The 26,281-nt window shown below is 46.2% G+C and overlaps 1 protein-coding gene across 2 annotated transcripts in view; it reads left to right on the plus strand.

Moving 5' to 3' along the window:
- Positions 1 to 26,281, plus strand: part of LOC148478420 (MOB kinase activator 2-like) — a 47,433-nt gene that overhangs the window by 16,442 nt on the left and 4,710 nt on the right. The window contains exons 2-4 of one of the 2 annotated variants that reach the window (XM_088455422.1): positions 7,492 to 7,583; positions 13,939 to 14,090; positions 22,889 to 22,982. In XM_088455422.1, coding sequence (XP_088311548.1) covers positions 7,546 to 7,583; positions 13,939 to 14,090; positions 22,889 to 22,982 — 284 coding nt within the window. In that variant the 5' untranslated portion in view covers positions 7,492 to 7,545. Of the gene's footprint in view, positions 1 to 7,491; positions 7,584 to 13,935; positions 14,091 to 22,888; positions 22,983 to 26,281 lie in introns of both variants that reach the window. The other variant, XM_088455421.1, reaches the window with a different exon arrangement.

The following is a 26,281-nucleotide window of genomic DNA, read 5'->3' on the forward strand; positions in this document are numbered from 1 at the left end:
TATGAAACGGGGATGGGGTAAAAACCTCAACGGTCCGGACCATACGGGGAGGCTGTAATCTCTCCCTCCCCGGGGACAGCTGTCACAGACCGCTTCCGAATTAATCCAATCAGCATGCTGTAATCTGGTTTCGGGTCGGGACACTGAGCGAGACGCAGGTTTAACCCATGTAGAACTCTGCTCGGCACCCAGAAAGAAATACGACCCAGGATTTTTTCCTAGGACTCTTTTCCACTGAGCCCATAACCTGGGTTGACACGCCAATAATCCGGGCAGTGGAAAAGGGGTATTACAGATCAGTGCTAATGGAGGAAGAGCGACCCTAGCTTTGACATGAAATGAAATCCTCCCAGTACAGAAAATAGCAACTTTGAAAGGAAAATATTGTTCACCTGTTTGCAAGCCCAGAGAGTGCTCACATTGGGGAAATGTATCTGATGGTGGAACTGGTCACAAGTCACTGACTGAGCCGGAACTGTGCTTCTTATTCTGGGTAAACATTGCTGATATTGATCCTGGTTCATTTTAGGTGTGAAAAGGATGCAGAATACAAGGGGAGAAACCAGAGTAACATCATTTACTAGACTGTGGGGTCTATTTACTAAGCCTTGGATGGAGATAAATTACCAACCAATCAGCTGTTAACTGTCATTTTTTCAAACACATCCTGTGACATGGCAGTTAGGAGCTGATTGGCTGGTACTTAATCTCCGTTGACTTTATCTCCATCCAAGGCTTAGTAAATAGACCCCGCTGTATCCCCGAAAGGTTATTTGCCAGTCTCCTGGATAATTGGAACACTGTTCACAATGCTTTCAAGGTCAGAGCGGAAAATGCTAGCGTTATCTGATAACCTTTCCAGGGTGAATGAACCATTTAATTGATTGAAAGACAATCTGCTTCTCATGATTAAGAGAATATTATCAGACCCCCCCCCCCCCCCTCCATATGTTGAATAAGTACCGCGTGCTCCTGTGCATAACATGGCATTCCCTAGGACTGGTGGCTTTTGGTACAGCATGTAACAGCCAGAAAATATCCTATACCTACAATTCCAGTGTTCATTGATAAAACAAATTATGCGGCTCAAGTCAGACGGATGTAGAGGCAGGTTTCCCCATTCTGCGCTATCTTGCTGCAGGACTATTTTTAAACCTGTAAAAAAATAACTGGAAACCTTATACATATTTTCCATGACGCAGATTTTGGATCGTCTTTCCCCTCCTGACTATCCAGGATGGTAATTGGCAGTTGCTGGTTGAAACGTTATAACTTGGGGGTGATGGGGTACTCTGGCTGGCTGGAGTAACCAGGAAATGTCTCAGATCCTGCAGAACCTCCTGAGAGTTGTATCTCTGCCTTCCATGGTTTAGAAAGAGAATTTCCATCCGGCGTTATTAATATTCTTATCCTTTATTTATATGGGGCCCAAGTGTTCCGCACAAAGGACCTGATTCAGACCCGCTTGTTAGATGCGGCCGCTCGCTCCCAGCGTATGGTAATTCAGCTAAGTGACGTCAAGGCAGCCGCTCGCACGGCAAGGCATACACACGCCCACTACGTCTTGGCGAGCGATCACTTTGTGATTATAGACGCCCACCAGCCTGTCTTGAGCCGCCCATTTGCGTATGTCATCTCCAGGAAGTATATTCAACTATCGGTACATCGGGTTCCATCGGATCTGACCGCAGCGCTTGCGGTTGACTGTACCCTACCGCAAGCACTGCGAGCACTTCAGTGTATTATTCAACCAGGTGACGTGTACTATGATGCTGCCTGTTAATTATGCACGCCCAAGAAACAGCGTTGAAACACTCTGGTACACCTGCGGCCGCACCTCCACTCCCGATTTACTACTGGCCTCTCCCACAACCACCCACCCACAAACGGCCTCTCCTATCACTCATTCCACTGGGCTGTCTTTGCAGGGCGAGTGAGCACATTACGATCACTCGTACTACTTTGCGCACCCGCACTGCAAACTACACGCATGCGCACATTTGCGAACATTGTCTGCAACGAGCGGCCGCTTGCTAGCGAGCGGGTCTGAATCAGGCCCAATGTACATAAGTGAACAAGCAACAAGTGACTTCTAGTAGAACACAATGCAGAACAAGGGTACGGTTAATATACATTGGGTTAAATTCAACGCGAATTGAATAGTGTCAGGAAGGAGCTCCCGGAGTTATTCAATTCAGTGCGCTGTTAAGCCCGACTGAAGGATTTCTTCTCGCGCCCCTTCTGGGCTGCGAGCAGAAATCCGACAAAGCTACTGGCGTGATGCTGTTTTTAGTCCTTAGCGTGGCGGAAACAGCATCGCAGCAGACTCTAAAGTCGGAGAATTCTTGTTCCTGCGACTAAACACCATATTTAAGACGCGAGGACGAGCATTCTCCGACATAAAAGCGTGCTGAATTCAGTAGCTCCGGGAGCTCATTCCCGGCGCTATTCAATTCGCGTTGGATTGAATTGAGCTCATTGCTGCATTAGTGATCATAACACTCAAATAGGCAACAGGGCGTAAGCAACCAGGTGTTAGGCGGGGATGTAGAGGTCTCAATCCTGACAGCGTAATCCCGGCAAGGGATTTAACATAGGCATATAAATACAGACACCTATGTTAATCCCGACGCCGAGGACGCCGGACCGATTGTTCTCTCTGCCGGGTAAGTATACACTTAGCCTGGGGATGGGGGATGGTTAGGTTTAGGGACCCCCAAGGGGACATAGGGTTAGGCACCCCCCCAGGCACGGTTAGGGGTAGGCGGGGGTTAGGCAACAGGGGAGGAGGTTAGGGTTAGGCATCCCTAAGGGAGGGTTGGGGGGGGGGGGAGTCTGGTTGGGGTACTTACCTCAAGGTGTCAGGATTTCGACCTACCGCTGTCGGTATTTGATCCGGTGGCTAAACAGCCGCCGGCATTACATACCGATTCCGTTAGGCGCCTGAGTGAGGAGTAGTTGACAGTATAAGGAGTAGCACAAGAGGGTAGAGGGACCTGCTCATGAGCGCTTACATTCTACATTTTCTAGCACAGCCTGCAATATGACAGTTAGGAGCTGACTGATTGGTAGTTTGTCTCTCTCTAAGGTTTGATAAATCTCCCTCTGTGTGCGGCTTCCAGTATTGTACCTCCTTGTCCTGCAGCTAGGTTTGCTCAGCTGAAAATCCTGCCCCCAGGGAAAATATTGCACCAAATCGTCACTTAACTGTACTGTATAGAGATGTAGCCTTACTTGTGTGTTTCCTCTTTAAGGAATTGGCATTTCTCATAAATAACACATTATTTTTCATATCTAACTTAATAGTCTGTTTCTTCTGCGTACTGCCTTCATTGTAACATCATGAATACATTAAGTCTACAAAAAAAAAAAGAAGTTTGTTTTGTTCCTAAGAGGACAACACTATCTGCCCATATTACAGTGGTTGGGTGGGTGCTTTACATCAAATATAATGTATAACTCATCAAGAGAGAGATGAAAAATGTTCATGTTTAGCCAATTTTGCTTTAAACTATTAAAATATGTGATATTGCTGTCTATTCTGGCTGCATTTAACCATTAAAGAATCCCCGGGTGACAGTGCTTTCCCCGCCTAACAGCTGGACTCTCCAGCTGCTCAGTGATCCGGTACAAGTGTGTATGTTATTACTATGCTATTACCTATCTGTCCTTTTTGGTTTGGGGAGGAGCAATTAATAACAAAATAGGACTGCGCAGTCCTGGTGTTACTGATGTAGTGCTTTACACTGAGCCATAGGGCCGTATTCAATTTGAGGCGAAATGTCGGAAATACGTCATTTTCGCCTATTTCAATTATCCCCATATTCAATTACATTGACTTTTCACCGGTTTACCAAAAAAAACCAAACTAAGTGCTATTCTTCACCCCTTCTTCATAGCCGCAAATATGCACCTGCCGCGGCTATTAGAAACCCTGACTCCCTTCAGCAGGTAAAAATGGGGGTACCCATAGTGATCCCCCATGTCTAGACATCTTTAGGGGGGTCCCTGGAACATTTCTCGGAAATTCACGTTTTTTTGCTGATACTTACCTTTCCGCCGGCTCCCGTTTTCGTTGATTTATAATTGAAGACGGGGATAAAGCGGGCACGCGCCCGATACTTTATTCCCGGAAAACCTGCGATGTGGAGCAAAAAGTCCAGCACGGACTTTTCGCTCCCAAATTGAATACCCCCCATAGTTAGTATGTGTGTGTATGTACTTTAGCCGCTGTGAGAGAGAAGGTCATTTTGGTGGGGGTAGCGTTCTCTCCCATGCACACCACCCCTCTGCCTTATCGGGAGCCTGCTTGGAGCCACTGTGATACTTCTATGGAAAGTACTTCTCCACACCAAACGCCCAATATGAACTTTTACATATACGCACTTGTGTATGTTACGAGATTCCTTTTATGATTGCATTTTAGGCTTTAGTGGCCCATAAAAGCTGGTGCCACGTCAGATCTCTTGTGTATTTTTACTTTAATTGTTTGAATACGGTTTTATGACTAATGCGCATATTTTATAATGTCAGTTATATTATTTGCTTTGTGCTAGCTATGTACTGCTAAGTACTGAGAAATATTTTGCTTTTGACTACTTTTGTGTTTTTACGCCTGCAATCCAGTTCTTCCCTTTTGTCAAACATGTTTAGTTATTGCAGATTGTCAAGAAAACAAGGATCGTTCTCCTGTGTTTACATTTGCTTTATTTAAATGTAGCACGTATACGTATACGTTTTACAACCTGCGAACGCTTTGCATGTCAATGGTAAATACTTTGCTAAGTATAGACCGTTTCCAAAGCACTTTTTCCACACCAGGTAATGTACAGCCTTGTACAGCTGACAGGCTTGACAAGCCACCGTGCTACTATAGAAAATATAGATAATTAATCTGTTTGCACATTGATAGGGAACATACATGTCTCTAATAGGTTGCTAGATTTCTGCATTTGCATTTGATTAGGAATCCTGCTGTGTGAATGTTTTTACAGTCTGTTCACTTGTGAATAGTTCTATTTATGTAGTCACTTTATCCAAATTTATTTTTCATCCAATTATTAAAAACAAAGCAAAAAACCCCCCATCATTTTGTGTTCCCATTATTCAGACTGACCTGGTGCAGAATGCACACGTGTGCGATAACCATCGCAGCCAATTAGATGTCACCTTTCATATTATAAGCTTCGCTAGGAATATCCTGGAATCTTATGTGATTGGTCAGCGTTGCAGCACATTTGATGCATATTATCCCATTGTGTGTTTTTGCAGGGGTTCCTGTGAATATTTTGTATCTGAGAATTCCATAAATATTGAATTTACGTGATTGTCTGAATTATGCCCTGAGACATTCCAAAGCTGCCCCCCGTTTACGATCTCTATAAGTACCCCGCTGACCACTGGCATTGTTGGAAAGTATGTACATTCTACCCAATGTACTGCTTGGTAGTGTAATGCCACAGGGTTGGGACTTCTAACTTTTTATTTTTTTTTCCTTTGGGAGGGGGGCGGCTGTTAAGGTGCAGCCACAATAGTCCACTAAAGTAAGTCAAACATTTTATTAACCGTGTTTTTAGGACTCAATCCTATTAGGTGCGAAGGGGGCGAGTTACGGTTTTAACATCGTACAAGTCGCCCCCTCCTCGTGGCCCGATCACACCACAGACTAACACATATTTGCTCTCAGAACTATGGGGCTGCAAACAAAAATGTGCGAGTTTGGCGGTTTCGTAAGTGCACTGTACTGCCATGCTTACTCACGCCGCAAGTAATTAGCTCCTAATTGGATCGAGCCCTTAAGCTTAGTACACACGTAAAGATTTTCTGTCCAACCATCCAACTAGTTGATTGGTTGGAATGAAAATCTGGTAACGTATGGGAGTAACTGATGATCAGCAATTTGCTCCTAAATGCCAGAAAACAGATGAAAATGGCCGTCAGACAGGTTTGAACAAATTGTTTAGATCAAACATTTAACAAACAACAGTTTTTGTCCATTTTCCGGCGTTTGGGAGCAAATTGCTGATTGTAATTTGCTTTCATACCTTACCAGATTTTCATTCCAACCAATCAACTAGTTGGATGGTTGGACAGAAAATCTTTACGTGTGTATCCAGCTTTACGGTGCATACACACGGTCAGATTTGTGAGATGAATGATTGAACAAATGAAAATGAATGGAATCGTCCAAATCTGACTGCAAACACATCAGATGTCAGATATCGTTCATCTGACAAGCGGGAACGCGCATCGTTCATCTGACAAGCGGGAACGCGCATCGTTCATCTGACAAACATGTCAGATAGATTTTCCTTCAGATATGAACGATTTTTAAAATCGTTATCGTTCAGATCTGAAGAAAAATCTGACCGTGTGTATGCACCATTAGGATTCTGGGTATTAATGACTCCATTCCTCTTGTTCTGCGCGCTGGGAGATGTGACAACAAGATAGTCACAATACCTGTTTAGACGTTTCTTAAATTGCAAACATTTGTGACATTGTTATCCATTGATTTACTAGCCTCACTCCCACTGTTACCATCCCAGACTTTGTCACCCCTTCACAATTTTATACAGTGTAACATGCCACCTGCCTAGAGGATGCCACCATTTTGGCGGCAGAACCAGTATTCCTGAGATTGCAGCATGTGCCAGGAACTAGCAACAATCTATCTGTCTTCATACAGATGCGTCCATATACTCATCCTCAAAACGCGGCAAATAGCCCCATGCGTTCCGCCACACAGTTTTGTACCAAACATGGCTCAGTCGCACAAAAGTACTGGCGCTGGCATTGCATGCAGCAGCTGTGTGCGATTTGGATGCTTACCTGACTAAAAAGGCAAAAACCTGAGGACAGAGACCATGCATGGCCCCACGCAGCGTAGTTCTTAATCTGCGATTTATACCACCTGCAATGCGACAAAAATAGTCATCCTAACTTCTCAGTGCACTCTTAGTGATGCAGATACAGTGTGACACAGAGGTTAGATTAGTAAATAGGTGCGAAAGTCCAGGAATCGCTTCCAGTGGCAGAGTGTCTAAGTCACGCATTTCACACTGTCCCTCACAAACCATGGGTAAAGCATTGGTTAAAAAGTTCCTTGTGCCCAGAGCATGATTAGGATTCCACAGGGCCAAATATATAACACAGGGTTAGGGTGATGTAGGACCCAGCTTGGCTCATCCCTCGGTGCCTTTTGAATTCATAGATCTGATTCTTAATGGATATTGGTTTGGTGTGAAGTCTCCATCAACAGATAACTTAGACCAGCCCGATCCTGCCCTCTCAGAAGTGCCTGGAGTGTGTATGTAATGAGGTGTGTAGTTGCTCTCTAGGTAATCTACATACTTATTGTAGGATACTCCATTCTTGGCAGTGAATAGTACCAGGTTGGTCATTTGCATGACAATGCACCATTGTTCTCCAGGCCAGTACAGAGGACAGATGTAATAGACCCACTGACAGTCTCTGGTTATTCATTCGCAGGTCTCCGAACTGAAGGTGGGACTGCAGACCTCTACACCGAAACCATACGGCACAATGGTATTTCAAGCGGTCGGCAGACTACTGGGGAAACAGTATGTATTATTATTATTATTATTATTATTATTATTATTATTCTTTAAAATAATATCCCAGTGCATATACATGAAACCAATCCACCTATATTAAGGTGAATGAATTGTTTTGTGACTGGTTTTCTTAAGGATGATGATTATTAGGAAAGACAATGTAATGGGGTCTTACTGTGCAGAAGTGCAGTTTTGTCTGATTTTGTTACGTGATTTAAAGCAACAAATTTTTTTTTTATAATTTTTTTCTGTATTTATCTTTAAAAAAAAAATATTATTATTTTTTTTTTTTTAAATCAAGAACCAACCTGGTTTTGACTTTAAAAAACAAAATTGCTGATATGACTGTTTATGGTGGTGATGAACACATTACTTACAGAGATGACATGGTAAACACACACAATCTATAGTCCAAAAACAATAATGATGTATTTGGCAGCCATACAATGACATCTCTTTGTGAAAGTTCCGTGGACAATGAACTAATTATTTCACAAGTCATTGAAGTCGCTTGTTTGCAAAACTGTGGTCCTGGTTCAGAGAAGTCTGCTAATGTCTGTGTACGCAGCTGCTAGGCGGATATATGCAATAGTCACAGCCGCAGGGAGATGTATTGAGACGCCCACCTGCAGATTTACAAATCTAAGCATCTGCGTAAAAAGTCCTAGCAACAGTAGCAGATCATTCCGTTGCTGCCGTCCTCAGTAAGTCTATGGTCCAGCAAAATTCCATGTGGGAGTGAGATGCTGAAGCCATGTTTCCTGCGTATGGGATCGCAGACGCAGGCAGCATCATGCCCTAAAAAAATGGTCGCTGTGCACCTGCGTTTTGCAGAGGTGTGGATTAACAGATAGACAGTAAAAATGTCGACAGTTAGACACCAGATGTTAGACAGTCAATAGGTCGACAGGGACTAAAGGTCGACAGGTACAAATGGTTGACAGGGTCAAATGGTCGACACCAAAAAAGGGTAGCAGCGTTATTTTTTTTTAGCCCTGATCTTCACCCTAACATTCCTCTTGGTGCCTAACCGTCGGGGTAGGTGCCTGACCCTAATCATCCCTTCTAGTGCCTAACCCTAACCGTCAGGGTAAGTGCCTAACCTTCTGGTTAATTGCCTAATCCTACAAAAAAAAAAGTGTAGACGGTTAGGGTGAAGATAAAAAAAAAAAAAAAAAGTTTTTTTATATATATATACATATATATAACTATGTGTCTACCTTTTTGACCATGTCGACATTCTTAGGTGTCGACCTTTAGCGCGTCGACCTTTTGTCCCAGTCGACCTATTGACTGTCTAACATCTGGTATCTGTCTAGACATTGTCGACCTTTTTAGCCCCACCAAATGCTGCTGGCCTGTCAGCCACACTGCGAATAAGCAGCGTGAGACTACGGTAAAGTACTTTGACGCATGTACAGTGCGACTTAGACGCGGAAAGTGCGGAAAGCTGATCGCATTCAGCAATCCACAACCAAACTGCACTAATGATTCTACGGACATGCTGACCCAATTCCTGGACCTGACCCTGCAAATCCTACCAAACGACCCCATTACTGACCCATCACATCTTACCAAACGATCCCATTACTGACCCATCATATCCTACCAAATGACCCCATTACTGACCCATCACATCCTACCAAACGACCCCATTACTGACCCATCACATCCTACCAAACGACCCCATTACTGACCCATCACATCCTACCAAACGACCCCATTACTGACCCATCACATCCTACCAAACGACCCCATTACTGACCCATCACATCCTACCAAACGATCCCATTACTGACCCATCACATGCTACCAAACGACCCCATTACTGACCCATCACATCCTACCAAAGGATCCCATTACTGACCCATCACATCCTACCAAAGGATCCCATTACTGACCCATCACATCCTACCAAACGACCACATTACTGACCCATCACATCCTACCAAACGACCCCATTACTGACCCATCACATCCTACCAAACGACCCCATTACTGACCCATCACATCCTACCAAACGATCCCATTACTGACCCATCACATCCTACCAAACGATCCCATTACTGACCCATCACATCCTACCAAACGATCCCATTACTGACCCATCACATCCTACCAAACGATCCCATTACTGACCCATCACATCCTACCAAACGACCCCATTACTGACCCATCACATCCTACCAAACGACCCCATTACTGACCCATCACATCCTACCAAACGACCCCATTACTGACCCATCACATCCTACCAAACGACCCCATTACTGACCCATCACATCCTACCAAACGACCCCATTACTGACCCATCACATCCTACCAAACGACCCCATTACTGACCCATCACATCCTTCCAAACGACCCCATTACTGACCCATCACATCCTTCCAAACGACCCCATTACTGACCCATCACATCCTTCCAAACGACCCCATTACTGACCCATCACATCCTACCAAAGGATCCCATTACTGACCCATCACATCCTACCAAAGGATCCCATTACTGACCCATCACATGCTACCAAACGACCCCATTACTGACCCATCACATCCTACCAAACGATCCCATTACTGACCCATCACATCCTACCAAACGATCCCATTACTGACCCATCACATCCTACCAAACGATCCCATTACTGACCCATCACATCCTACCAAACGACCCCATTACTGACCCATCACATCCTACCAAACGATCCCATTACTGACCCATCACATCCTACCAAACGATCTCATTACTGACCCATCACATCCTACCAAACGATCCCATTACTGACCCATCACATCCTACCAAACTATCCCATTACTGACCCATCACATCCTACCAAACGACCCCATTACTGACCCATCACATCCTACCAAACGACCCCATTACTGACCCATCACATCCTACCAAATGACCCCATTACTGACCCATCACATCCTACCAAACGACCCCATTACTGACCCATTACATCCTACCAAACGACCCCATTACTGACCCATTACATCCTACCAAACGATCCTACTACTGACCCATCACATCCTACCAAATGATCCCATTACTGACCCATCACATCCTACCAAATGATCCCATTACTGACCCATCACATCCTACCAAACGATCCCATTACTGACCCATCACATCCTACCAAACGATCCCATTACTGACCCATCACATCCTACCAAACGACCACATTACTGACCCATCACATCCTACCAAACGACCCCATTACTGACCCATCACATCCTACCAAACGATCCCATTACTGACCCATCACATCCTACCAAACGATCTCATTACTGACCCATCACATCCTACCAAACGATCCCATTACTGACCCATCACATCCTACCAAACGATCCCATTACTGACCCATCACATCCTACCAAACGACCCCATTACTGACCCATCACATCCTACCAAACGACCCCATTACTGACCCATCACATCCTACCAAACGACCCCATTACTGACCCATCACATCCTACCAAACGACCCCATTACTGACCCATTACATCCTACCAAACGACCCCATTACTGACCCATTACATCCTACCAAACGATCCTACTACTGACCCATCACATCCTACCAAATGATCCCATTACTGACCCATCACATCCTACCAAACGATCCCATTACTGACCCATCACATCCTACCAAACGACCCCATTACTGACCCATCACATCCTACCAAACGACCCCATTACATCGCTGGTAGATGACAGTAAATTGTATTTTTATCATTTTATCTATGCAGACTTCCTACATTGAGAAGCATTTTGCGATGTAAAAATAGACTTGTATATCTTTTGTAGGTGTCACAGTTGTGTGACCGCACTGCATACTGGCTGCAGATACTATCACTAGTATTTATATAACAGGATGGATCTATATATGATTGTTTCCTTACCATAGTGTAAGGATGGGAAGTGATCTTACTGTACTGTGATGTTTGGGGGGAGAGGCGCAGGAAGGCAGTACTGTATGTGTTTGTATATAGAGACATTGTGGTACATATCATTTGGCGTTGAAGTTACAGTGACAGACAGCAATTTATCAGTTAGTTTGCGTTGGGCATTGTGTATTTTAGTGTAGAACAAACATAGCATATTGTTAGTTATAAAACGTCAGTCATTCTGTGCTCTATCAGTATAGTTGTGAGATGGTAGCCTATGAAATCACCGGCAAATAGTGACATCACTAATGCACTTTGTGGCTCATTAAACCCTAATGAATTGATAAGCTGAATATTGTATAGAGCGCTGTCATGGAGTGCGGGGCGACTTGTAAACCCCCAGCCTGCAATGAATTATGTATCTAATAACAAATGAGGGTCTCGGGCAAATCTGAGATCTGTTTTATGGTCTTTTTATTTTTTTTTAATGTTTTCTCATTCCTGGTCGTTGAGTGAAAATCTGTAGTAGTCACATTCTTGTCTACTTGCCATACGGACCCTCTGGGAGTTACGAAGAGGTGGGCCTGACTTTGACGCTATTCACACCATAAATAGGTGGCGCAAGGCACGTGAATCATTACATCACCAAAGCATATCGACGCCCGCCTTGAGGGCAAGTGAGCGCGCTTGCGAGAGAGTTGCCGGAGCTCGTGACAGTCCGTCTGCTCTCGCCTTATATTGGGAGTCTCCCGGATATTCCTGGAGTGTAGGCCACAGTTGTTATAATTGTGATTACAGAGCACAGAGTTCAAATATAAACCACTTTATAAGCTGTATTTATTAGGAAAGCATCCAGGAAGATCCGCCCAAAGCTTAATTACAGATTTGGGAGTAATTAAAAGGAGAGAAGTGCAAGTAGGATACTGAGCAGTGTAGCAGGGGTGTCAGCGTTTAGGCTGATTTTAGGATAGACCATTACAGTGTTGAATTGCTAGCACCTAATCTGAGCCTGTAACCTATCATTTCCTGCGTTCTCCTAAACCACTCATTAAATAGGATAATAGGCAGGTAACTTCCAAACGCTTTATATGCTAGTGATTTAGGGCGGGTGTTGAATTGATGAATCTGATGTAGACTTTTACTCTAGATTAGGCAATACTCTTGTACTGCTCAGCGTGTATCAGCAAGATGTAATTATCTAGTCTTTGGTGAGATGCTGCCGAGCCTCCAATTAGTGTCTTAACATCAGGCATGTGTGAAAGTGTCATCCAGAAGTAATACAGAAAGAAATCATTTATATTAGTATTTTGATTCATGGCCGATCTATATTTATTATATTTGTGTCCACGGTGCCATTGCTTTTTGTATGAAGTGCACTTTTTCATAAATGACAGTAGTAACTATTGGCTTTAAGATTACATAAAGTTATTGTCATATTAAATTTGGGAAGGCATCAAAGCAATGATCGGACAGTAAAAGTAAAAATGATGTTAAGCTGTGGAACCATAGAGGGTCTCCACCTACAGCGAATTCGGTCTTCAAAGCAGACTTATTTACTATGTCACCCATCTGCTGGCCGCAGATACCCTGCTGTAATGCAGCCAAAGCATGTGGAAACTGTGCGTGTTGCCTAAAAATGTATTCATTTGATATGCAGCACTTGTATGTGGGTGTGCGGCTGTGTAAACGGAACGTGGGGTGTAAATAAGCTGCGTGGTAGCACTTCACATGCTGATGGAGAGGCTCAGTCACACACAGATTATACAAGTGTCACATACCGATATCACATTAATCAGCACAGGCTCCTGGTGCGTCCTAGTCACATCACAGTGTAACTTAGATGCGTTTTCAGCAAAAAAGACGCCAGGCACTAGCAGAGTCTCGCGGTACCAAGCGTGCCGGGAGGGGCTGTTTGGCGCGACTGCAGCAGTGACGAGGGAGGACACATCTGTGGGTATGCTATCCCCTTCCGTCACCCTGGCATGATCAGAGCCACATGTGATCCAGTTATTTGGCATGAAAGCCGAACCACAGGGTTGCCTCTCTGATTGTTTTAGCGGGGCGCCGCGTCCTGCCCATTTTTTAAAGGGCAGAACGCATCCTGCCCTCAGTGGCGCCCTGCTAAAACAGCCAGCAGGTGCCATCCCCGCCCGAGGGACGCAGTGTCCGCAAATGCCGGACACGCCCCCAGGAGCGATAAAAAGTGGGCACATCTTAGAGACACCCCCTTTCCCCCATTGGCTATGGCCCCTTTTCGGATGCACTCTCAGATGTGCCCTTTTCTCTAGTCCAGTTCGTGTGTGTACAGTATAATATATGGCCACAGGTACACACAGGGAAAGTCACAAAAGACTAGGGATAATTCCTTTAATGCACGGTACCTCGTCTACGTTGAATTCTTTCCTTTTAAATGATTATGACGATCTGTGTGTAACTCTAAACCAACCAAACACATATTTTCTCCATTTCAGCAGCAATAAAATAAAAAAGAAGGCGGCAGCGGCAGACAGCGAGAAGTTGTACCTGGAGCCGCGATATACATGTGCCCGGATACTGGAAGCTGATATCTTGATGCTGATAGCATTACCTAAAGGACTGAATGTGGAGGAGTGGCTGGCCAGCAATGGTAAGTACCATAAGTGTTACATGTACCGGCCTGGCGGCGGCAGCTGTCTTGTGTTCTTCTGCGTTTGCCACGATCGTTCAGTGTTATTCTTTAGACCATACATTTCAGCCCTCTACTGTATTATCCTCAAAGGGGAAGTCTGGTAACCGTATCCTGCCAGTCATACAAAGGAAAGTGCAGTCTGCTATTGTGCGGCTCACACACTATTATAAATGTCTCCATGGGGGAATAGTACAGCCTCGGAAGGAGGTTTCTGGCAATGGCATCTCAATTTCTACTTTAAAGAACTTGAAGGATTCCATAATTGTGCTAATCTACGTCGTGGAAAAACGTCCGGGTTTAACGTAATCCCGACCTGTACATGATGATATCCATGTCTCCTCCATGTCTCCTCCATGTCTCCCTGCAACAATGGATAGAAGTCACATTGTTAAAGTCTAGTTAAATCTAGAAAAAAAACCACTGTTTATTTTAAATATCTTTCTCTAGATTTTTTTGCTTTGTATTTATTACAACTATACATAGTAGATGGTTGTTGCCAAACCCCATTTAGCCTTAGATATTTTAGCTTTACTTAGCGTCAGAATGGCGCTTTATGCGGATTTTTCGGCAGTAAGTTATGGCTCGCTGGACTTTCATACGTGTTTTCTGTGCCGTTACTGTCCGTGCCTTTCTCCAGAAAGCAAGAGCATGCCGTCTCAGCTGGTAATATGCGGGATGGGGTGCAATGGGAGATGTGATACCCGACCAATGAAAGTGCTGCTTTCATTGTGCAGATAAGTGCAGGTCATCTCTATGGAAACGGGTTCACCCCGCGTAACTACCTGGGACTGAAAGGTGCTTTTTATGAGGGGACCAGGATACGTACATATTGTTATTAATTTTTCATGGTTGTGTTCATCGCAGCGCTTTTTTTTTGCCTGCCTATCCTGCGCTGGTTCCAGGCGTTTTAAGGCTCCATACTCTGGGGCATCAAACAGAAAATGTGCGGCTCCTAAATGCATTCGGTGAAATTTAATTTTATTGAGATACGTGCAAATAGTGCATGGAGACGAGGTGCACCATATGTTCTTACACCTGCATCTCTGTCGGCGTGCGGGATGCCGACGGCCGTAATACCAGCACCGGAATCTTGACAGCATGCCGCCGGCATCCCCAAGGTAAGTAATGGGGGGTTAGAGGGAGGGTGGTTTAGCCGAGGGGGAGGTTAGGGTTAGACACTAAGGGGGGAGGTTAGGGCTAGGCATCGGGGAGGGGGAGGTTAGGGCTAGGCACTAAGGGGGGAGGTTAGGGCTAGGCACCGGGGAGGGGGAGGTTAGGGCTAGGCACCGGGGAGGGGGAGGTTAGGGCTAGGCACCGGGGAGGGGGAGGTTAGGGCTAGGCACCGGTGAGGGGGAGGTTAGGGCTAGGCACCGGGGAGGGGGAGGTTAGGGCTAGGCACTAAGGGGGGAGGTTAGGGCTAGGCACTAAGGGGGGAGGTTAGGGCTAGGCACCGGGGAGGGGGAGGTTAGGGCTAGGCACCGGGGAGGGGGAGGTTAGGGCTAGGCACCGGGGAGGGGGAGGTTAGGGCTAGGCACCGGGGAGGGGGAGGTTAGGGCTAGGCACTAAGGGGGGAGGTTAGGGCTAGGCACTAAGGGGGGAGGTTAGGGCTAGGCACTAAGGGGGGAGGTTAGGGCTAGGCACTAAGGGGGGAGGTTAGGGCTAGACACCGGGGAGGGGGAGGTTAGGGCTAGGCACTAAGGGGGGGAGGTTAGGGCTAGGCACTAAGGGGGGAGGTTAGGGCTAGGCACTAAGGGGGGGAGGTTAGGGATAGGCACCGGGGAGGGTTAGGGCTAGGCACCAGGGAGGGAGAGGTTAGGGCTAGGCTTCGGGGAGGGGGAGGTTAGGGCTAGGCACTAAGGGGGGAGGGTTAGGGCTAGGCATTGGGGAGGGGGAGGTTAGGGCTAGGCACTAAGGGGGGAGGTTAGGGCTAGGCACTAAGGGGGGAGGTTAGGGCTAGGCACTAAGGGGGGAGGTTAGGGCTAGGCATCGGGGAGGGGGGAGGTCAGGGCTAGGCACCGGGGAGGGGGGAGGTTAGGGCTAGGCACCGGGGAGGGGGGAGGTTAGGGCTAGGCATCGGGGAGGGGGAGGTTAGGGCTAGGCATCGGGGAGGGGGAGGTTAGGGCTAGGCATCGGGGAGGGGGAGGTTAGGGCAAGGCACTAAGGGGGGAGGTTAGGGCTAGGCATCGGGGGAGGGGGAGGTTAGGGCTAGGCATCGGGGGAGGTTAGGGCTAGGCACCGGGGAGGGGGAGGTTAGGGCTAGGCATCGGGGAGGGGGAGGTTAGGGCTAGGCACTAAGGGGGGGTGTTTAGGGATAGGCATCGGGGAGGGGGAGGTTAGAGATAGGCATCGGGGAGAGAGGGTTAGGGTTAAGGGTGAGGGTTAGTGTTGGCTTGCTTACCTAGAAGGGTCGGGATTCTGACTGTCGGCATGCTGCTGTCTGTATTCTGACCGGCGGCATCCTGACCACGGGATCCCATACCCAATGCCAATGAAGACGTGTGCCTCCTTGCCCGGGCACTGCATATTTAGTAGGCTGGCATTATAGTGTGTGTGACCTGGCACCTGGCTATAGGCAGCCATCTTGAAGTCCTGTCTAGAGGAATGACTAAAGATGACTGGACATGGGCTTGGATGGCGCCTTCAGGCCCTGACTGTGAAGCTTGGGTGCTTGTAGTTAGTGCCCCTATGTGGGACGTGTGAGGTGTATACACCTCATATTTCTTAGTTTAGCTGCTCATGTTATCATGTCTGCTGATCTGAGTGGAGCTCATCTGCCCTCAGGTCCTGTATTGTCTGCCAGAGTTACTAAGTGCCGGCTTTCTGTGCTTCCCTCCCTTATTAGGCTTTGTGTCAGTATACTGATTAGACTGCTGTGACCGCATTGTGCTGCCTTGTTTGGTTTGTGTGTGTTGTCTGCATTTCTGTTTGTTGCCTGGTGTGTAAAATTGCATTAAAAAAATCTTATAATAAATAAACGCAATTTAAAAAAAATAAATAAAATATGGCGAGTGATTGTGAAGTGAAGTGTACATTTTGGAATGGATTATATGTTATCTTGTCCCCATTGGTTGTAGTAGGGAGGCCGGGCATGTCCGACGTGTGGCTGGTGCTCTGGGTACACTAGGTCCTGTTTATCATGCAGTGTGTCCTGTTCTCAGTGTGGTATGTGGATGAGCTCAGCACTTTACATCAGTGCACATACCAAGCGCCTGAGTATAATGTCAGGTCTATGTACTGTTGTTCTAACCCGTAGTTATGTCACAATTCCACAGACTACTGAACAATGTAAAGAAACAAAAAATGTCAAAGGTATGAGCAAGAAGTGGTTGTAGAGCAGCTGTGGAACTACAAGACCCAGCCTGTCTAGATAGCCTCTGCCTTTTTTTCCATCTTCCGCCTCAATGGCCTGTCAGCTGCGGTGGAGCTTTTCCGCCATTTGTCCCTGGCTGGCTGCTTCTTCGTGGCAATTCCCTTCTGACTATCTCCTCCTCTCAAGGCCGTGGTTGTCCTGTCACTGATGTGCCCTCTAGGGGCAGGAACACGGTATGTCCTGGGTCTTTAAGTGACGGTCACATGACTGCTGACTTCACTTTGGCCCTTAATATATTAATTAGACTGTCTATTTAAACCCCTCTCTGAGCACAAGTTGGTGCCAGACTAATGGTATTAAGTATGAACCTGTGACCCTGACCTGACCCTATGCCATGACTGACCACTCCCCTTTGTGATTCTAAACCACGCTACGTTTACACCTACTCTCCCAGCGAGTGACATTATGGGGGCAGTTAGAGGGCGTGACCTGCGGCACTCGGCAGAGAAGCCGATACCACCTACCAGCAGCTCCCGGTGGAGGCCCAGGGGCCTGTTAGACTATGCATGGCTACACTGGCAGTACCAACCCTAAATCAATAAAAATGTTAGCTCCCAGGCCATGATGGACCTAGTAATTCCATGAAATTGCGTATTTCTGCTGATTTAAATCCACATGAAAGCTGACCGCAGGTTGGAGTGGTTTATGTTAAGGGGCCTAGCCAATAGCAGATAAATTGAACGACTGAACGATATATCGTTCAGTCGTTCAATTTATCTGCTAATGGAAAGGCCCTGAACGATGACAGACGTGCACTCCCGCGGCCGATAAAATGTGTCTTTCGTCTCTCCAACATGTTGGTCAATTATCGCTTATTGCTGACATATATTAGAAATATCTGCCAGTTTATAAGCGGTAAACGACGAACGATATTTTTAATGAAAATTTATAGAAACATTAAAAAAAATCCACTCCCTGAATGAGGTCATGTAATATCGTTCGTCGTCTGCAAAAATGTGTCATGTACATGACAGATATCTGTCACCGCAGCCCCAGGAGTTTTCAAGGGCTAATCTTTTGTCTTTCATCGTTAGAGAAAGATCTGCTAATGGATAGGCCCCTTTACAGTCACTATTGCTATGATCATTTTCTGAAGATCTCTGTTGTGGCTTCTGTAAATACTCCTGTAACAGCTGAGAGCGCATTCCTGTGCAATTTCCCAGCTACTGCTGGAACTGGTGCTGGATTGCGAGCATGACTCATGAAGGACACTAGACATTGGATGCAATTTACGGGTGGGACCCAGGCTACCAAACCAGTTTTGTAGGTGGCTGTGGAAAGCATATGATTTGGATTTGTGGCTGGAACAGATTTTACCCTTCTGAGATTTCAGTGAGTCAACATCCGTGGATTCTAGTACTCATCGCCCACTTCCAACATACACAAGTTTGTATGTTCCTGCTATTGCTCATATGTACTAAGCCTCGTAGGGAGAGAAAGTGGACAGTGAAAGTACCAACCAATCAGCTCCTAACTGTCATGTTACAGGTTGTGGACGGGATGTACTAAATGAGAAAATGCGGTAAAACTCCCGAAAATAAATTTTTCGTGGGGTTTACTGCATTCCCCAAATGTACCAAGCACCGGAATGCAGCTTCGTCCCGATGGGTTACGCCACCTTCAGGTGGCCTTACCCAATAGAATCCTATGGGCTTCTTATCGGGACGCTCGCCCTTGGGAGGGATCCGATCAGATCCCTCCCATCACCCCCCACCATTCTGTGCATGCCAGAGGGACTTCTGAGTGTAAAACCCGGAAGTCCCTCTGTCCGGAGCCATCGGAATGGACATTTCTTATCGGGAGAGCTGTCCTTTGCGATATTCTTGGTACACACTGCGGTAATGAACCACTTTATGTACCCGAAGACAGGGGGATGTACAGCATCGCTAATGCAATGCTTAGTACATCCTGCCCTTTGTTCGAAAAAAAAAAAGATGACAGTTAGGAGCTGAGGAGCTGATTGGTTGGTACTTTATCACTCTCCACTTTATCTCTTTTCAAGGCTTAGTACATCTCCCCCCTATGTCCCATGATGCTGAGCGAGCCCTGAGATTACATGTTCTATGACAGCTCCTCTGTCTGTTACAACCGTCCAGCATTGCATCCTTTAATAGCAGCATTCAGTACAGATAGAGGCATCACCATTATGGTGAATTACATGCTAAAACTTAATGTAGCAGCTTTAGGAAGAATGAGATCCTATTGGAATTGTTTCACTAACAAACAGCACACGTGTATTGACTTATTTTGACCAATCAGCATTGCTTTAGTTGCGTAATTAGCTCTATTCGCTATCAAGGGCATGCGCAAGCTGTGGCAGGGCATGCTGGGATGTGTAGTTCAACAGCAGCTGGAGGGATGCTTCTTGCCCAGCCCTTCTCTAGAGCAGTGGTTCTCAAACTCGGTCCTCAGGACCCCACACAGTAAACGTTTTTCAGATAGCCCAGTAGGTGCACAGGTGTAGTCATTACTCACTGACATGTTTTAAAAGATCCACAGATGGAGCTAATTATTTCACTTGTGATTTTGTGAGGAGACCTGGAAAACATGCACTGTTTGGGGTCCTGAGGACCGAGTTTGAGAACCTGTGCTCTAGAGTGATCAAAGGTGATTGGTTGCTATGGGCCCATAGCAACCAATCACACTTCTTCACTTTGTTATGGTATGGAAAGAATGTATTTGTATTTCTGTTAGAGCATGTTCATTATTAGGGGATCGGCTTGTTTAATATGGACGGTGGTTATCGATTGGACACATTTTCTAACTTGTGTACTAAATGTCTGATCACAGCCAGGTCAGGCTTGCGGTGTAACAAGGCAATGGGCAGCCGTGGTTGGCAATACTATATAATTTGTGACTGATTGATGGGGAGGTAGCTCCTGCACAGGATGGGTCTCAGACAGGCCAACTGTACATAGAGCCCGATTCAGTAGTGAATGCAATTTCGATTATGGACGCAAATCGAGCGATTGTTTGCCCTCGCTCATGCGTATAAGCGATTACGGACTCGCAGAGCAATCCATCGCAAAGTGAGCGACAGGCTGTCAGCATTTGTGGGTGGTGACAGAGGGGCTCGTCAGTAACATGCAGGCGTGTCTGTCCGTTTGAACGCCGTGGCTTGGGCGTGCATAAATTAGCCACTGCCATTGCATAGGCAGCATGAGAGCTCTCTGCGTGACAGGAGACTTACAGTGCCTGCGGCTGGTCAGACTTGTTGTAAATGCTGCATGACTGCACGATGTCCGTCGAAGGTACCGATGTTTATGCAGGAGAGCAACATTGGACGGATATGAGAAAGCAGCAGTGGGCGTCTTTATGCCGGCGGAGCTTTGGCAAGCATTAGCATATTATCGCAGCTGCGTTCCGTGCAAAATCGCAGCTGCGATCTTCGCTGATTCAGGCCCATAGTGGAGAATTCATAGCCTTCTATTATATGCTAATTATCTACAGGGTAATGTAAGTGTAATATCAGTGTGCCAGGAGGTCACGTTTACCCGTTTCTTGTTTGCTAGGCACCCGCATATAAGATGGACGTTATGTCACAGCCCGGTGCTGCAGATTCACCATCTGTTGCTCATTTTGATGCTGAGGTTTTTTACAGACAGAGGGATTGCTGGATCCGATTTCCCATTTCTCATCCAGATCCTCACCACAAACTCTGTCCTCATAGCTCCCTCTGCCATAGCCTGCTCTCATAGCCACATGTGTATCACAAAGGTTAGACAAAATATAGAGGCAAAGCCCCTATGAGAGCCGTCCATGTGTAAAAATAGATGGCGCCTGTCCGTGGTGCCATGTTAACCCTCTGTAAGTTGCTATGTTTCCTCTGTAATTCTCTAGTAAGAGTGTTTCCTAGGAAGCTGACCTTGAACCTCAGGCCTCTGCGTTTGGATGATATGGGGGGGATACTACTTTAATAATAACTGTACATTTTGTTGGTGTTTATCGTTAGCAGTAAAGTAACTTAAATAATTAACTTGCTTTGAAAGGGTACAGTGTGGTATCCACTGTCCCATTATATGCAGTGCCTTCCTTTTATCCCATTTAATTATGATGAGGGTACTTTGTTTTGGGTTAAGGTGTAGCTATGCAGGCTATGTACATAGGGGCTAATTCTGAGTTTGGAGCAAAGTAAAATTTTAAAAAAGCAAGTAACGTTATACCTGGGACAAACCATGTTGCACATACATTTATTATATTTGCATGCAGGGTAAATACTGTCTGCTTTTGCATGTAGCCCACAAATGCTGGACAGCTTTATTTTTACACTGCAATATAGATTTGAGCTAGGACACGCCCCATTCACATCTGAGCTAGGACACGCCCCTCTCACATCTGAGCTAGGACACGCCCCTCTCACATCTGAGCTAGGGCACGGCCCTCTCACATCTGAGCTAAGGCACGGCCCTCTCACATCTGGGCTAGGGCACGGCCCTCTCACATCTGAACTAGGGCACGGCCCTCTCACATCTGAGCTAGGGCACGCCCCTCTCACATCTGAGCTTAGGGCACGGCCCTCTCACATCTGAGCTTAGGGCACGGCCCTCTCACATCTGAGCTTGGGCACGCCCCTCTCACATCTGAGCTAGGATGCGCCCCTCTCACATCTGAGCTAGGACACGCCCCTCTCACATCTTATATCTGCCTCCTCTGCAGTGCAGCATAGCTTTACCAAGGTGCAGAGCTAAGCTGGATACACACTATATGATACATCGTTCCGACGCGGATAGTAATGGTATATCGTAGAGTGTGCACGCCAGATCCGTCATTCATGGCGGCCGTTCATCGCAGTGTCCCATCTGTTGTTCTGTACAGCAGATGGGATGATGCAATGAATGACGCTGTACAGCTCCATGCAGCATGTAACGCCACATCGCACTGCCGTACACCGGATCATGCAGTGTGTACGGTGCGCGCGATGCATCGTTACATCACATTGAACGTCGGCCGTGTACCCGGCTTTACTTGCTCTATTTGCTTTGCGGTACATGGACCCTCCACAAGTTATCGCGACGACAGAACACGAAGTAATGATAGTGTGTGAGAGCTGTAAGTCCTGCTCATGTTGCTGTATTACAGGGGATGGTTAATACTCTCTGAGTACAGAAGGATAGCGGCTAGTGACATGGCAGAGGAGCAGTGGTACTGTGCATCGCTGCAGTATCCAGACTAACCACCACAAACAGGACAGTGCAACCTGTCAGAATAAAAAGAAAAACTGACAATGACATAGCCGGGATTTATTTATTAAGGTGGCTCAGCAGTGCAGAGGACTTAAGCAACAATCTTCTCCCTTGACCGTATAGATATAAACTACAGGCAAGCAATATAAGGCGTGGTGTCTACTTCCATTTACACATTTGTTCTTTTACTTCTTGTTTTCCAGCATCTGCCTTCTACAACCACGTCAGTCTCATGTACGGATCCATCTCCGAGTTCTGCACCATTTCCACTTGCCCCACCATGAAGGCCTGGTCAACGTGAGTATCCCGCTGTGAGGGAATATCTGTAATGTAAGGAAAGTAACCGGTCATCTGTGCAAAATGGGGCAGACCTCCCTCCTTTATAGCATGGGAGCTTTACACTGGTACGGGTCACGGCCTTACGCATGTCAGAGAGGCTGCGTGTAATGGCAGCGTAGCTGCTGATGCGACCGCTTTGGGACCCGGTGGTGAGGGGACCTGTACAACTGCGTGTCTGTAAATGTGCAAGCTCTGGGACAGAATGACTGGGCAGTTGCTAATAAAACCATGGTACATTAATCTATATTTAGGCCAGCGGTACCCTTGCCCTCTGTCACAGATGATAAATTCTGTACATCAGCATATAGGCGGTGAGGATGCTTAGCAGAGTATCTGATGTCCCTGTCATTAGTGCTCTGTAATGGGAATTTAATCTAAGAATTGCTTGGTCTGCACAATGTTTTCTGACTGAGATCCCATAGGAAACCGCTGACCTTGCATATATATATATATATATATATATATATATACACATACACGTCCTTGGACAGTGGTAATAGTGCAGTTATAGACAACATACCTACTGCACGCTGGATGGCCACAGGTGGCTCTCCTGACTAGGACTCCTTTCCCCTAGGTCATTTATTGCTCGGGACTCTGGCTGTGCCCAGCAGGATCAGTCAATCATTAACCTGCCTCCAGGGCTGTGCGTGCTCTGACGTCATAGTATGGAGATTTTATAGAGGAGGAAGTCGCACAGGGGTCCCGCAGTCATTTATCCTCTCCCCGTGAGTCCGCTCCAGTCTGGTTATACATTCTTTATAAAGCTCTGGGCAGTATGTTGGCAATACATAAATAGAGCATAATAGGTGCAGGGGCCTCACTTGGGGTTCAGAGGAAATCCAGCTACAAGGTTCAGATTTGCACCTCAACAATGCAGGAAAGGGGGGGGGGATAAAGTTTGTGGGCAGATTTAAAGTTGGGGAGGGGGAGATTGTAGCTCATCTCAGCATAAAATTAAACTGAATGACATTTGTGTGCTGCAGGCAAAATCAGGCAGTATTTTCCTGCTAATAAAAAAAAATTGCAACTCCCGACCCCCCGCATCACAGCATGGTTTGCTCCAATTTTACATAAGCACGATGATGGGTACAACTGCTACGGCTTACAGCATTTTCTTATTGTGCATTTTTACATTACTCCAGTTTTCATACACGTCTCCAAAGAGGGCAGCTGGCCATTACCTGAGCTACCTATATTTTAATTTGGGCTTACTGTGACCAGTAGTTTTACTGATTTTACTGATTTCCTGGGGTGTGGTAAAAAAAAAAAAAAAGTCGACATGTTCAAATGGTCGACAGTGTTGTTGTTCTTTAATTATTTACCCTTAATCCTAACCCTCCTCCTGATGCCTAGCCATAACCCCTCCCCCTAGTGCCTAAACCTAACTCTAGCTTAACATTTTGACCATTTGTGTGTGTCAACCATTAGTTTGTGTGTGTGTGTGTTTACAATTCGTGTGTGTCGACCATTTGAACATACCTGCCTTTTGTTAGACGGCCTTTTGGGCCATAGGGTGTCGATCTATTGACTGCCGACCTATTCATCTTTCATCCGGATTTGAAATTCCTGCTGATTTTAGTAACTGGTGCCCGTTTTCATTAGAACCGCCCCTGTAGATGTAATATTCTGCAGAAAGTACAAAGCAATCGGATGGAGAACACGTACACGTGTGGGCTTGCGCGGCCATTGTACATCTGGAATGTGGGCTGCACCTTCATGGATAACAATCTTTTTACCACTTCACGTCAAAGATAGTCGCAGGAAGTCTTGTAAAGGAGACCGGCCCACTAATGGAATTCAGGCTATTACAGGAAAACAAAACTCTGTGTACGATTGTAAAGGAAAGGCAAAGGTGGAATGTCAGTTATAACGAAAGAAAAAAACAAACTATGTCTGTAAGAGCCACCGATAGCTGAAGTAGGTGTGTCTGCATGCCTCTGACGGGGGCAAGTGCACCTTTTTGATTTTGTTTTCTTTTTAAAGTGGTCAGTAATTATGTAGCAGAGCGGATAAAGGTTAAAAAACAAATATATTCAAATGGGTGTCAAAATTGTGACCCAGCACTTTGAGGTCAAAGCGGCCCAATTGTGGATAAGGTTCCTCTTTAGCTCCTGCTACCATCTCAGGTTACAAGTGAGTGAGCGCTTACTCACCATTTACTATCTACAATTGTGGATGAGGTTTGCCATGTGTGTCAGCGGGGATACAACCCTTGATGGCTTACCTTGGATAGGAAATCTATTTGCCAGGACTATCGTTCACTACCAAATTAATGATGAAGGGAAAGATCTGCGCTTGGGGTCTGATTCATCATGGATCGCAATTGCAACCGTGTCCGCAGATCGGTTGATGGTGCGTACTGCGCATGCGTGAGTTAGCATTGCGATCGCTCTGCCTTTACCTACACAGATACAACGCCATCGTAGAGTGAGTGACGTCAGGTCAGCGTTTGGGGGGTGGTGACAGGGGAGTGGTCGGAGAAACAGAGGCTTGCATAAATTAGCCACTGCGGTAGTGGGCGTCTCTATGCTGGCTTTGCCATTGCAGTCATTAGCATATTTTTGCAGTGTAATCGCAGTAGCTAGCGATCTGTATCGGCCCATCGGTCCAGTATTTTGCACTTGTCTTATTTTCGAGCAGCATTTTAGATGTCACTGCAATGAGGAGCTTGTAAAGCTAGATCCCAGCAAGGCCTAAAGAAAGAAGAACGGTTTCCGTCAGCAGAGTTTATAGCAGAACATCCATCACACTTGATCCCCAAGGGGTTTGGATTTGGGAAGTCCAATGTTACATGCAAACGCTGCCTTGTTGATCCTAAGTTGCCATGTAACGTTAGTACACAGAAACAGCTGACTCCGGCCTAAGGGACATATAATTAGCTCTCCGTACACCTGCTGCCAGCCCCGCTAGGAATTGAAGTGCTTTCAAATACGCACCCTCTGCTGAGTTTAGCCTGTCATCTATGGCTGATAGCAAAACCTCAGTGAAATGGACTGAATTAATGCTTCATTTCTTTGTTGCAAGGTGGGTGGTCTACCATGAACAAAGCAGATGGTATTAGTTGTCTGGAAATGATGAACACAACAACAGGGGACAAGAAAGCAGAGAGCTACATCAGCAGATAGCGTGATCTTACTGATTCGCCAGGAATTGGTGGCCACATGGAGGCACACATCACTTGGTGCCTCACACAGATGTGTCCTCATACACTGTGGCCTTAGTCGTGCCAAGTCCGGGTGACTCGACCGCGTTGA

Source organism: Taudactylus pleione, unplaced genomic scaffold (genome assembly GCF_031769625.1).
Source record: "Taudactylus pleione unplaced genomic scaffold, aTauple2 ptg000655l, whole genome shotgun sequence".
In the NCBI taxonomy this organism is placed as follows: Eukaryota; Metazoa; Chordata; class Amphibia; order Anura; family Myobatrachidae; genus Taudactylus; species Taudactylus pleione.